We start from the raw sequence: 15,106 nt of genomic DNA, 5'->3' as shown, positions 1-15,106 counted from the left end.
TCAACATTCTACTGCCTGTTGACATCTAGTGGAAGGCGTATGAAGTGCATACAGATCCATAAATATAAGCCAGTTGAATAGGCAGGCCCTGACACAGAGCCCCATTTTCAGAATTTTCACTTCCTGTTTGGAAGTTTGCTGCCAAATGAGTTCTGTTTTACTCACAGATATAATTCAAACAGTTTTAGAAACTTCAGAGTGTTTTCTATCCAATAGTAATAATAATATGCTTATTGTATGATCCAGAACAGAGTACGAGGCCGTTTAATTTGGGCACAATTTTTTCCCAAAGTGAAAACAGCGCCCCCTATGAAGAAGAAGTTAATGCAGGGCCGACAGACACGTTTTTTTTAATCAGTTATTATATTTGAGTTGAACCATAATATCTGTTGTAATATTTGTTTTGTCTTTTCTGGTGGATTAAAATTTAATTGCAATCAGCTTTCTATGGCTTGTATTAAAAATAGCGATATATTGAAGATGATTTCATTTTCAAATAACCAAAAGATAGATAATCTGAATAAACTGAAAAAGGCCATTATTGAACATGAGGTGAGAAATTCTTACTAATCTGCTAGAGAACCCTTTATGAATGAAATATAACTTTTGTATGACTGCAGCCTTTTGTGAGAGGTCTAATGCTTTAATATTTAATAATTTCTGCCCTCCAAATTCATATTTATTATATAATAGGTTCGATTAATTTTGTCTGGCTTCCCGTTCCATATAAAATGGGATTTTTTTGTTAATATAATTTAAAAAACAAGTCGCTAGGTGTAGGCAAGGCCATAAGCAAATAGGTAAACTGGGATATGACTAAATCAGGATGATTTTTCCACAAATAGAAAGGTATTCTCCTTTCCATGCTATCTATTTTTGCCAACTTTCTATTAAAATGTATTGTAGTGAGATAATTTCTTTCTTTCGGGATCTGAATACTGAGTATGTCCACTTCACCGTCAGACCACTTTATTGGTAAACTACATGGTAATGTAAAAGTTTTATTTTTTTGTGATCCAAATCATGTGGATTTAAAAGAAAACATGGTTCATCAGCATACAATGACACCTTGGTTTTTACACCCTGGATTTCTAGGCCCTTGATCTGATTTTAATAGCTAACATTTCGATGGCCATAATAAACAGATGCCGACAGTGGACAACCTTGTTTTACTCCTCTTGACAGTTTTTAATAGATACTATTTACTATTTTACACCTGGGGTTATTATACATAACTTTAACCCATTGTATACGAGATACACCAACATTTTATATTCCAGGCATTTATATTTAAATTCCAGTCGTACTTTATCAAAAGCCTATTTAAAGTCACCTGTGAATACCAGGCCCGGTTTCCCAGATTGCTCATTGTGTTCTAATGTTTCCAGTACTTGTCTTATATTATCTCCAGTGTATCGTCCATGTAAAAAACCTTTCTAATTAGGATGAGTAATATCCGACAACTCCTTTTTTAATTGTATGTGCTATGCAGTTTGCTAGAATTATTGCATCACAACACTGAAGTCTAAGAGGCCTCTAATTTTTTTTAACTTCTTTGATATAGGGGGCAGCATTTTCACTTTTGGATGAATTGCGTGCCCATAGTGAACTGCCTCCTACTCTGTCCCAGATGCTAATATATGCATATTATTATTACTATTGGATATAAAACACTCTGAAGTTTCTAAAACCTTTTGAATGATGTCTGTGAGTATAACAGAACTCATATGGCAGGGAAAAACCTGAGAAAAAATCCAAACAGGAAGTGAGAATTCTGAGACTGGTCAATGTTCAACTCATCGCCTATTCAATTCCCTGTAAGTTATGGATCCGTTTGCACTTCCTACGCCTTCCACTAGATGTCAACAGTCTGTAGAACGTGGAATGAAGCCTCTAGTGTGATGTGGGGCCGGGTGGGAGGTGTTTCAGTCATTGGTCTGGCAGAATGCAAGTTCCTGGTCATGCGCTTTCCTCATGATATCGCCTTGCGTTCCATAACTTCTACAGACACGAAGGAACGCTCCGGTGGGAACGTTATTGGATATATATGATAACAACGTCCTGAAGACGTTGTTTTTTCGACCTGTTATATAACTTTTTGAAGTTTTCATCCGAGTTCGCCTGCATCTGCGCGAGCGTTTGGACATGTGCACTAAACATGCTAGCAAAAGTAGCTACTTAGACATAAGTAATGGACATTATCGAACAAAACAACAATTTATTGTGGAACTAGGATTCCTGGGAGTGCATTCTGATGAAGATGATCAAAGGTAAGGGAATATTTATGATGCAATTTCGTATTTCTGTTGACTCCAACATGGCGGAGAAATGTTGTTATTTTTGAGCGCCGTCTCAGATTTTTGCATGGTGTGCTTTTTACGTAAAGTTTTTTTTAAATATGACACAGCGGTTGCATTAAGAACAAGTGTATCTTTAATTCTATGTAAAACATGTATCTTTCATCAAAGTTTATGATGAGTATTTCTGTTATTTGACGTGGCTCTCTGCAATTTCTCAGGATATTTTGGAGGCATTTCTGAACATTGTTAGCCGAGATATGTGGATATAAATATGCACATTATCGAACAAAACATAAATGTATTGTGTTAGATGATGTCATATGAGTGTCATCTGATGAAGATCATCAAAGGTTAGTGATTCATTTTATCTCTATTTCTGCTTTTTGTGACTACTATCTTTTGCTGAGAAAATGGCTGTGTTTTTCTGTGGCTATGTACTGAGCTAACATAATTGTTTGTTGTGCTTTCGCCATAAATCCTTTTTGAAATCAGATATGTCGGCTGGATTCACAACATGTGTAGCTTTAATTTGGTGTCTGTCATGTGTGATTTCATGAAAGATTGATTTTTATAGTAATATATTTGAATTTGGCACGCTACATTTTTTCTGGCTTTTGGCCATGTGGGACGCTACCGTCCCACATATCCAGGGGAAGTTAATGGACTGGATCTTTACATTTGACACCTGTCCTGTTTCAGTTATAATGAAATCAGACCTTCTTGTTGAGTATCTGTTAATCTACCATTTTTATAGGAATGGTTAAGACATGCTAGTAACGGTCCTCTATTTACATCAAAAAAGGTTTGGTATACCTCAATTTGTATGCCATAAAGCACTGGAGTTGTCCGGGACTTAAATGCTTTAATTTCATCGAAGTTCCTCCTCTGTAATTTGGCCTTCACATGAGTCTTTCTGTACAGCTGTTAATTTAACAATATTATTAGAAAAAAAATCTTACCATGAGCTTCAGTTAGTGGAGATGGAGGAGACTGAAATAAAAACATATGCTTCCTCTTTCAAAATGTAGTTTGGTGAATCATGGGTGACTCCGTCATGTGTACCAAGTTTCAGTAAATTATATTTGGTAATATTTCTATGGTGAAGATTCAACAATAATTTGGTAGGCCCTCCATTTATTTTTCCTCTAACTTATTCTGTGGCTCTATAGTACAGTTTTTATTGCTATCTATCTGTACTGTTAGTCCCTCTAATTCCTTTGTTAATATGAATTATTTTGACTTAAATTGCTTTTGTTTTAAAGATGAGTATTGAAGGGATGGCCTCTAAAGACACATTTAAAAGTGTCCCATACAATAAGGGGATCTGCTGTACCTATATAATGTCGGAAAAAGTCAGTAATGAATTCTTCATGATTAAAAACAAGTTGTCATCCAATAGGCTTTGATTAAAATGTCCAATATCCTCGCCCACGTGGAAATTCTTTAGCAGTAATGTATATGCCAATTATTTTCCAAACGCATTCTGTCCCCTAACAACACTTTAAAAACTTTTGGTGCCAGCGAGAATGACATAAGAAAGTAGTCAAGACGACTAGCTGGATTGAGCATCCGCCATGTATATCTCACTAGATCAGGATTTTAAACCTCCGTCATGTATATCTCACTAGATCAGGATTTTAAACCTCCTCCATGTATATCTCACTAGATCAGGATTTTAAACCTCCTCCATGTATATCTCACTAGATCAGGATTTTAAACCTCCTCCATGTATATCTCACTAGATCAGGATTTTAAACCTCCTCCATGTATATCTCACTAGATCAGGATTTTAAAGCGACCATATATCCACTAGTTCCAATATATCCATGATATTCGTGACTTCCTTAAGTGCATGAGTGATAGTTTGTAATGTGAGTTTCTTTATGGTCCATTGAGGTATTTAAAACGGTATTATAATCTCATACCATAATAATAGAGTCTTGTATTGCTTGTAGACTTGATAAATTGTTCCAGTGAACAATTGATATTATATTCTTTCTCCTTTAGCCAGGTAAATACTGAGCGTCTTTTCTTATTATCTGTGATGCCTATACATATTTCACCAGGTAAATACTGAGCGTCTTTTCGTATTATCTGCGACAGGTAAATACTGAGCGTCTTTTATTATCTGTGATGCCTATACATATTTCACCAGGTAAATACTGAGCGTCTTTTCGTATTATCTGCGACAGGTAAATACTGAGCGTCTTTTATTATCTGTGATGCCTATACATATTTCACCAGGTAAATACTGAGCGTCTTTTCTTATTATCTGCGACGCCTATACATATTTCACCAGGTAAATACTGAGCGTCTTTTATTATCTGTGATGCCTATACATATTTCACCAGGTAAATACTGAGCGTCTTTTCTTATTATCTGCGACGCCTATACATATTTCACCAGGTAAATACTGAGCGTCTTTTCTTATTATCTGTGACGCCTATACATATTTCACCAGGTAAATACTGAGCGTCTTTTCTTATTATCTGTGATGCCTATACATATTTCACCATAATGAGATACAAGTTTCAATTATTTTTGATTGATTGAATTTATTTGAGAATTTGTAAAATGCATACATAAGGGCGGTCCAGCTGTTGACGCCTCCACATACAATTTGCACTTGACACAAACATATAATATATGTTTGTAAACTTACCATTAATAAAAAGTACCATAATTATTGAGTGTCCATATAGCTGTACCATGGTATTTGCACTGCTACTGAGTAAATCTCCAATTGTTCTCCACTATTTCACCCGCTAAAACCTCTCCCCATCCCAAGTTTGATTGTGGTCCCAGTGACTGGCAGACCACCCCTGTTCACCTGTATCTTAGGATCTTTGAGAGATTGGGACCCATCCTTTATAAAGAGCACATGTTGCCACCCACAGAACATAAACAGATGAACTGCTAAAAGCATTTAACGCACTCACATTGATTGTATACAGGTATTAAACAATATATATCTATATATATTTTAAAAATATATATATATTTACACAATTAACTAATAACATGCGTAATAATGTAGGCAGTTTATACTAAGGATTGTTACATATAACAAGGATTGGCATTATAAAAATTACATTATTGTGATTCATCCTATATTGTCCATAACATTACCCCATAGCAACAGATGTGGCACACAGTCATACACACTATCCACCCTTCCCCCACAACCACAGACGTTCAACAGTTGTTCCATCCCTGAGCCCAACTCCAGAGAAGACTTGATGTGTGAATGCATATACAGTTGTAGACAAACAGTACAAACAGTACAGAGTTGTAGACAAACAGTACTGTATACAGTTGTAGACAAACAGTACTGTATACAGTTGTAGACATACTGTATACAATTCAGACATTGTTTGTGAACTTCTCCTTTAACTCATCAGCCATTTTGTTCTGGCCCATCTTCCTCAGGATCTCCAGTGTGATCTTCACAGCTCCCTCATCACAGTAGCTCTGTACCATCCTATCCACTGTGACCAGCCTATCAGCATCCTCCAGCTGGCTCCTTGAGATGGGGTCATCCACATCATGAGTCAGGTGAAACTGAAATGTCTTCAGGTCGCCTCGGCCCAGCCCTTTCAGAGTGTTCAGCAGCATAAAATGAACCTTTGTTGTCCCTAGACACAGAAAATAACAATATGAAACATAACTAAAATAAAACAGTCCTGATGGATCAGAATGATGCATTTATGTTAATGTCTGTAAACAAGTCCCCGTTGTGTATAGTGATGTCAACTTGCTGAATGTACCTTTTAATAACTGTAACTGAATTCGTAAAGAAGTGGACGGCACTTAACCACAGGAGTCGAGGTGCAACCGAACAATTACATCATAATTGAGAAGGAAACACTCGCTGACCATTAAGTAACTAATGTTTTCTTTCTCTTAGCTTTAGGATGCTAAATAGCTAATTTAATTGTGTTTGTTGCATAAATCTGATATTAGGGAACTCTACCACATTTAAATATCTTGGGGGAAAACAGGAAATTCTATTTACCTGCTGTATCGCCAGTTGGTGGTGTAACTGTGGATAAAAAATACCTTGATTACACATGCTTATCAAGAAAATATTTAAGATGACAGACCATGAATATCATTAAAGTGGTATATACAGTGCATTCAGAAAGTATTCAGACCCCTTACGTTACAGCCTAATTCAAAAATGTATTTAAATAAAAAGTTCATCAATCTACACACAATACCCCATATTGACAAAGCAAAAACAGGTTTAGACATTTTTGCAAATGTAAAAATAAATAAATGAAATATCACATTTACATAAGTATTCAGATCCTTTACTCAGTACTTTGTTGAAGCACCTTTAGCAGCGATTACAGCCTTGAGTCTTCTTGGGTATGACGTTACATGCTTGGCACACCTGTATTTGTGGAGTTCTCACATTCTTCTCTGCAGATCCTCTCGTTCTGTCAGGTTGGATGAGGAGCGTTGCTGAGCAGTTATTTTCAGAGATGTTCAAATCGGGTTCAAGTCCGGGCTCTGACAGACACTCAAGGACATTCAGAGACTTGTCCCAAAGCCACTCCTGCATTGTCTTGGCTGTGTGCTTGGGTTCGTTGTTCTGTTGGAGGGTGAACCTTTGCACCAGTCTGAGGTCCTGAGCACTCGGGAGCAGGTTTTCATCAAGGATCTCTCTGTACTTTGCTCCGTTCATCTTTCCCTCGATCCTGATTAGTCTCCCAGCCACTGCTGCTGAAAAACATCCTCAGAGCATGATGCTGGCACCACCATGCTTCACCGTAGGGATGGTGCACACAGCCAAGACAAGCACACAGCCAAGACGTAGAGGGTCGACAGAGAGGGTCCTAACCCGAAATGGTGGATAGATGGCTGCAGTCGCGTAAAACTGAAAGTGCGAACCACCGCATTTAACCATGGAAAGGTGACTGGGAATATGGCCGAATACAAACAGTGTAGTTATTCCCTCCGCAAGGCAATCAAACAGGCAAAACGTCAGTACAGAGACAAAATGGAGTCGCAATTCAACGGATCAGACACGAGACGCATGTGGCAGGGGCTACAGACAATCCCGGACTACAAAAAGGAAACCGGCCAGGTGACGGACACCGACGTCTTGCTTCCAGACAAACTAAACACCTCCTTTTCCCACTTTTGAGGATAATACAGAGCCACCGACACGGCCCGCTACCAAGGACTGTGGGCTCTTCTTATCCGTGGCCGACGTAAGAATTTGAAACATGTTAACCCTCGCAAGGCTGCCGGCCCAGACGGCATCCCTAGCCGCATCCTCAGAGCATGCGCAAACCAGCTGGCTGGTGTGTTTACAGACATATTCAATCTCTCCCTATCCTAGTCTGCTGTCCCCACATGCTTCAAGATGGCCTGTTCCTGTACCCAAGAAGGCAAAGGTAACTGAACTAAATGACTATCAACCCATAGCACTCACTTCTGTCATCATGAAGTGCTTTGAGAGACGAGTCAAGGATCATATCACCTCCACCTTACCTATCACCCTAGACACACTTCAATTTGCATACCGCCCCAATAGGTCCACAGACAATGCAATCGCCGTCACATTGCCCTATCCCATCTGGACAACTCCTATGTAAGAATGCTGTTCATTGACTACAGCTCAGCATTCAACACCATAGTACCCTCCAAGCTCATCATTAAGCTTGAGGCCCTGGGTCTCAACCCCGCCCTGTGTAATTGGGTCCTGGACTTCCTGATGGGCCGCCCCCAGGTGGTGAAGGTAGCAAACAACATCTCCACTTCGCTGATCCTCAACACTGAGGCCCCACAAGGGTGCGTGCTCAGCCCTCTCCTGTACTCCCGGTTCACGCATGACTGCGTGGCCAAGCACGCCTCCAACTCAATCATCAAGTTTGAAGACGACACAACAGTAGTGGGCTTGATTACCACAACGACGAGACAGCCTATAAGGAGGTGGTGAGGGCACTCGGAGTGTGGTGTCAGGAAAACAACCTCTCACTCAACGTCAACAAAACAACAGAGATTATCGTGGACTTCAGGAAACATCAGAGGGAGCACCCCCCTATCCACATCGATGGGACTGCAGTGGAGAAGGTGGAAAGTTCTAAGCTCCTCAACGTACACATCATGGGACAAACTGAAATGGTCCATCCACACAGACAGTGTGGTGAAGAAGGCGCAACAGCGCCTCTTTAACCTCAGGAGACTGAAGAAATTTGTCTTGTCACCGAAACCCTCAAACTTTTATAGATGCACAATTGATAGCATCCTGTCGGACTGTATTACCGCCTGGTATGGCAACTGCACCCATGTGTATATACTGTATTTTATAACATATATTGCACCTTGCCTATGCCGCTCTGTCATTGCTCATCCATATATTTATATGTATTCTTATTCCATTCCTTTAATTAGATTTGTGTTCATTTGGTAGTTGTTGTGAAATTGATAGATTACTTGTTAGATATTGCTGCATTCGGAAGTAGAAGAATAAGCATTTCGCTACACTCGCAATAACATCATCTAACCATGTGTATGTGACCAATAAAATTTGATTTGACAATGCAGGAGTGGCTTCCGAACAAGTCTCTGAATGTCCTTGAGTGGCCCAGCTAGAGCCCAGACTTGAACACAATCAAACATCTCTGAAGAGACCTGAAAATATCTGTGCAGTGACACTCCCCATCCAACCTGGCAGAGCTTGAGACGATCTACAGAGAAGAATGGGAGAAACTCCCCAAATACAGTTGTGCCACGCTCATAGAGTCATACGCAAGAAGACTCGAGGCTGTAATCACTGCCAATTGTGCTTCAACAAATTACTGAGAGAAGATGAGGTCAGTGGTGACTCACTTCTTTTCCGTTTCTTTCCTGTAAGAGAGAGAGAGAGAACACTTTACTAATATTGACTTGCACCCCTCCCCCCTTTTGCCCTCAGAACAGCCTCATTTCATAGGGCATGGACTCTACAAGGGGTCGAAAGAGTTCCACAGGGATGCTGGCTCATGTTGACTCCAATGCTTCCCTATTGTGTCAAGTTGACTAGATGTCCTTTGGGTGGTGGATCGTTCTTGAAACGCACAGGAAACTGTTGAGCGTGAAAAACCCAGCAGCGTTGCAGTTCTTGACACAAACCAGTATGCCTGGCACCTACTACCATACCTTGTTCAAAGGCACTTAAATATTTTGTCTTGCCCATTCACCCTCTGAATGGCACACATACACAATCCATGTTTGAACTGTCTCAAGGCATAAAAATCCTTATTTGACCTTTCTCCTCCCCTTCATCTATGCTGATTGAAGTGGATTTAACAAGTGACATCAATAAGGGATCATAGCTTTCACCTGGATTTACAGTCTATGTCATGGAAAGAGCAAGTGTTCATAATGTTTTGTACACTCAGTGTATCTCAACTAACCAGAATACGACCATGTAAAGGCTATTTAAAACAAAGAGAAGTACACACAGTCAGCAGGCTGAGGATTAATTAACAGATGTCTGGTCAAAAAACATACTTTAAGATAATAGTTTTGTCCAGAAATTATTTAGATGCACAATTATGACTTTTTAACAGTCTATATTTTTTCTACAGTTGTCCATGGTGACATTGTATTTTCAACTTTGTCAGCAAGTTGTGGTTCTCGTAGAGTGAAGGAAAGATGGTTATTCACACACTCAATGTATAAACAAGGAAGTGAACTTTTAAAGAACAGATTCATTGCTTGTTGTTTTACCTCTGTGATCTCTTTGTAACTTCTTAGCGAGATCATGCAGATTCATCTCCCTCAGGATCTCCACTGTGATCTCCACAGCTCGCTCAGGGCCGTATCTCTGCACCATCTGATCCACTGTGTCCTGTCTGTCAACGTTCTCCAGCTGACTCTCTGGGATGGAAGGAAAGCCAAACAGCTGGCCACTAGTCAGGTGAGACTGAAATGTCTTCAGCTGTTCTTCAGTGAGCTCCTCCAGAGTGGTCAGCAGCAGAGCTGGAACATCCAACATGGAGGATCTCTAAAATAACAAAGATAATAAGATAAGGAAGGAATAGAAATACTGACGACTATAAAACAAAGACCATGAACATGTATTCATATTCACAATCTTTCTACTGGTCTCAATACCTCACACACACACACACACACACACGTTTAGTTCACAATGACATTTGACCCTTCTGAAATGCCACTAGTCTTACCCTGATGTCCAGTGACTTAGGCCCCTTCCTCTGCCTTTCCAGTCGGCGACGCTTCTCTCCAGACCGGGTCAACCTGGACACAAGAAACAGTCACACTGTTCTGTTCCCCTACACCACCACCACATGCTGTGGTCACTACACTGTTCTGTTCCCCTACACCACCATCACATGCTGTTGTCACTTCACTGTTCTGTTCCCCTACACCACCACCACATGCTGTGGTCACTACACTGTTCTGTTCCCCTACACCACCACCACATGCTGTGGTCACTACACTGTTCTGTTCCCCTACACCACCACCACATGCTGTGGTCACTACACTGTTCTGTTCCCCTACACCACCACCACATGCTGTGGTCACTACACTGTTCTGTTCCCCTACACCACCACCACATGCTGTGGTCACTACACTGTTCTGTTCCCCTACACCACCACATGCTGTGGTCACTTCACTGTTCTGTTCCCCTACAGCACCACCACATGCTGTGGTCACTACACTGTTCTGTTCCCCTACACCACCACATGCTGTGGTCACTTCACTGTTCTGTTCCCCTACAGCACCACCACATGCTGTGGTCACTACACTGTTCTGTTCCCCTACACCACCACCACATGCTGTGGTCACTACACTGTCCTGTTCCCCTACACCACCACCACATGCTGTGGTCACTACACTGTCCTGTTCCCCTACACCACCACCACATGCTGTTGTCACTTCACTGTTCTGTTCCCCTACACCACCACCACATGCTGTGGTCACTACACTGTTCTGTTCCCTACACCACCACCACATGCTGTGGTCACTACACTGTCCTGTTCCCCTACACCACCACCACATGCTGTGGTCACTACACTGTTCTGTTCCCCTACACCACCACCACATGCTGTGGTCACTTCACTGTTCTGTTCCCCTACACCACCACCACCACATGCTGTGGTCACTACACTGTTCTGTTCCCCTACACCACCACCACATGCTGTGGTCACTACACTGTTCTGTTCCCCTACAGCACAACCACATGCTGTGGTCACTTCACTGTTCTGTTCCCCTACACCACCACCACATGCTGTGGTCACTACACTGTTCTGTTCCCCTACACCACCACCACATGCTGTGGTCACTACACTGTTCTGTTCCCCTACACCACCACCACATGCTGTGGTCACTACACTGTTCTGTTCCCCTACACCACCACCACATGCTGTGGTCACTACACTGTTCTGTTCCCCTACACCACCACCACATGCTGTGGTCACTACACTGTTCTGTTCCCCTACAGCACCACCACATGCTGTGGTCACTTCACTGTTCTGTACCCCTACACCACCACCACATGCTGTGGTCACTACACTGTTCTGTTCCCCTACACCACCACATGCTGTGGTCACTACACTGTTCTGTTCCCCTACACCACCACATGCTGTGGTCACTACACTGTTCTGTTCCCCTACAGCACCACCACATGCTGTGGTCACTACACTGTTCTGTTCCCCTACACCACCACCACATGCTGTGGTCACTACACTGTTCTGTTCCCCTACACCACCACCACATGCTGTGGTCACTACACTGTTCTGTTCCCCTACACCACCACCACATGCTGTGGTCACTTCACTGTTCTGTTCCCCTACACCACCACCACCACATGCTGTGGTCACTACACTGTCCTGTTCCCCTACACCACCACCACATGCTGTGGTCACTACACTGTTCTGTTCCCCTACACCACCACCACATGCTGTGGTCACTTCACTGTTCTACATTCATTTCAGTCAGTTCATGAGGATGATGTAATAGAGGTATAGAAGAGATGTTAGAGGGTCAATTCACCACTTTTAAAGTTGATTATCTCTCCAGCACCAGACCAGTAGACTCAGATATTCAATCTCACCACTAACTACATAGTTTTAATATCAGACTAATATACTCAATCTCCACTCACATTCCAGAAGAGGTGCTGGGGACTTTGTCCCTCTCTGCCCATGCTGGCTTCTGTTCCCTCTCAGAAGCAGCTACCAGCTTCTACACACACACACACACACACACACACACACACACACACACACACACACACACACACACACACACACACACACACACACACACACACACACACACACACACACACACACACACACACACACACACACACACACACACACACACACACACACACACACAATGGAACAAATAAAACATTTACTAAATAAAACAGAAACTCAAAGTTCCAAGAAATATAATAGTGCTAATCGTTTTCTAATTACATCATCATGATTTATAAAACATATAAACATATATATAATGTTTTATATATTTATAGAGGGAGCAGCAGTCAGACAGAGTAAATGTCCAATGGGGACAAAGTGAAACAAAACAATTTAAATATAATAATAAAATAAAGATGATAATATATTCATATTAACAACTGTAACAGTGATTGAATTACCATTGAGGTGGTGGGCAGAGTGGACGTCTGTTGAGGGGGGTGGATGGAAATGCCCATAAGGGGAGCAGCAGGTTCATGCAGTTTGGATGCTGGAATTATTTTGGAGTGGAAGAACATGTCTACTTTTGAACAACAGCAGGTTTTCATCAAGGATCTCTCTGTACTTTGCTCCGAATAATGACTAATTGTGTTCATTCTAATTACATTACAATGTCATACATTTTTACAGTTCAAATCATGTTATTATTAGGCAGTCATGTTATTATTACAGGGCATTCGGAAAATATTCAGACCCCTTGACTATTTCCACATTTTGTTACGTTACAGCCTTATTCTAAAATTGATTAAATTGTCCCCCCACCCCAATAATCTACACACGATACCCCATTGTCACGGTCGTCTGAATGAATGGACCAAGGTGCAGCGTACTTAGAGTTCCACATGTTTAACTTTTACTGCCTACTCATCCCGGATCCGGGAGCACCCCCCACAGTAAAAAAGCTGACTAGCATAGCCTAGCATAGCGTCACAAGTAAATACTAGCATCTAAATATCATTAAATCACAAGTCCAAGACACCAGATGAAAGATACAGATCTTGTGAATCCAGCCATCATTTCTGATTTTTAAAATGTTTTACAGGGAAGACACAATATGTAAATCTATTAGCTAACCACGTTAGCAAAAGACACCACTTTTTTTACTCCACCAGTTTTTTACTCCATCAGTAGCTATCACTAATTCGACTAAATAAAGATATATATAGCCACTAACCAAGAAACAACTTCATAAGATGACAGTCTTATGACAGATGACAGTAACATATTTATGGTATAGCATATGTTTTTTTAGAAAAATGTGCATTTTTCAGGTATAAATCACAGTTTACCATTGCAGCCACTATCACAAAACTCACCCAAAGCGACTAGAATAACTACAGAGAGCAACGTGTATTACCTAATTACTCATCTTAAAACATTTCTGAAAAATACACAGCATACAGCAATTGAAAGACACAGATCTTGTGAATCCAGACAATATTTCAGATTTTCTAAGTGTTTTACAGCGAAAACACAATATATCGTTATATTAGCATACCACATGAGCTAACATCACCCCAGCATTGATTCAAGGCAAAAAGAGCGATAACGTTATCGCCACCAAAATATATTAATTTTTTCACTAACCTTCTCAGAATTCTTCAGATGACAGTCCTGTAACATCATATTACACAATGCATATAGAGTTTGTTCGAAAATGTGCATATTTAGCATCACAAATCGTGGTTATGCAATGTAATCTGTCAAAACATGGCATGCATTCTGGCCGGCGCCATCTTGGAAAGGCACCTAAGTTTACGATTATTTATCGATTAGATTGACTAAAAAAATACAGGTTGGACAGCTAATGAAAGATGCATTGGTTATTAACTTGTTATGGCTGCAAGCCCGACGCCGGTACACCTATGACAACATCCAGCTCAAGTGCAGGGCGCGAAATTCAAAATCTATTTTTTTTTTTTAAATATTTAACTTTCACACATTAACAAGTCCAATACAGCATTTGAAAGATAAACATCTTGTGAATCCAGCCAACATGTCCGATTTGTAAAATGTTTTACAGAGAAAACACCACATATATTTATGTTAGTTCACCACCAAATAAAAAAGAGGACAGACATTTTTCACAGCACAAGTAGGATGCAGGTAGCATGCACAAGCCAACCTAACTAACCTAGAACCAACCTAAATAACCTAGAAAAAACTCCCTCAGATGACAGTCCTATAACATGTTACACAATAAATCCATGTTTTGTTTAAAAAATGTGCATATTTTAGCTATAAATCAGTTTTACATTACTGCTACCATCATAGCTACAGTCAGAAATCGCACGGGAGTAGCCAGAGAAAATACAGACACCAACGTCAACTACCTAATTACACATCATAAAACATTTCAGAAAAATATATGGTGGATAGCAAATGAAAGACAAAGATCTTGTGAATACAGCCAATATTTCCGATTTTTAAAATGTTTTACAGCGAAAACACCACATATATTTATGTTAGCTCACCACCAAATACAAAAGACAGACAGACATTTTTCACAGCAACGGTAGCATGCAAGTAGCATGCACAAAGCTAACCTAACTAACCTAGAACCAACCTAAATAA

At 40.6% G+C, this 15,106-nt stretch overlaps 2 protein-coding genes across 2 annotated transcripts in view; one reads left to right on the top strand and one right to left on the bottom strand.

Moving 5' to 3' along the window:
• LOC129839273 (uncharacterized) overlaps positions 1-5,816 on the top strand; it is a 24,397-nt gene extending 18,581 nt beyond the window's left edge. Inside the window, exon 3 of the mRNA XM_055906583.1 lies at positions 5,730-5,816. The gene's annotated coding sequence lies outside the window, so the exon portion shown is untranslated. The remainder of the gene's footprint in view (positions 1-5,729) is intronic.
• The window catches only part of LOC129839125 (uncharacterized), a 26,952-nt gene continuing 16,681 nt past the window's right edge, over positions 4,836-15,106 (bottom strand). The window contains exons 9-15 of the mRNA XM_055906399.1: positions 12,934-13,022; positions 12,430-12,509; positions 10,487-10,559; positions 10,026-10,302; positions 9,144-9,161; positions 6,316-6,342; positions 4,836-5,935 (exon numbers count right to left, since the gene is read on the bottom strand). Of these exons, the coding sequence (XP_055762374.1) occupies positions 5,664-5,935; positions 6,316-6,342; positions 9,144-9,161; positions 10,026-10,302; positions 10,487-10,559; positions 12,430-12,509; positions 12,934-13,022 (836 nt within the window). The 3' untranslated portion in view covers positions 4,836-5,663. The remainder of the gene's footprint in view (positions 5,936-6,315; positions 6,343-9,143; positions 9,162-10,025; positions 10,303-10,486; positions 10,560-12,429; positions 12,510-12,933; positions 13,023-15,106) is intronic.

Source organism: Salvelinus fontinalis, chromosome 40 (assembly GCF_029448725.1).
Source record: "Salvelinus fontinalis isolate EN_2023a chromosome 40, ASM2944872v1, whole genome shotgun sequence".
NCBI lineage: Eukaryota > Metazoa > Chordata > Actinopteri > Salmoniformes > Salmonidae > Salvelinus > Salvelinus fontinalis.
This window is presented reverse-complemented; position numbering and strand designations above follow the sequence as displayed.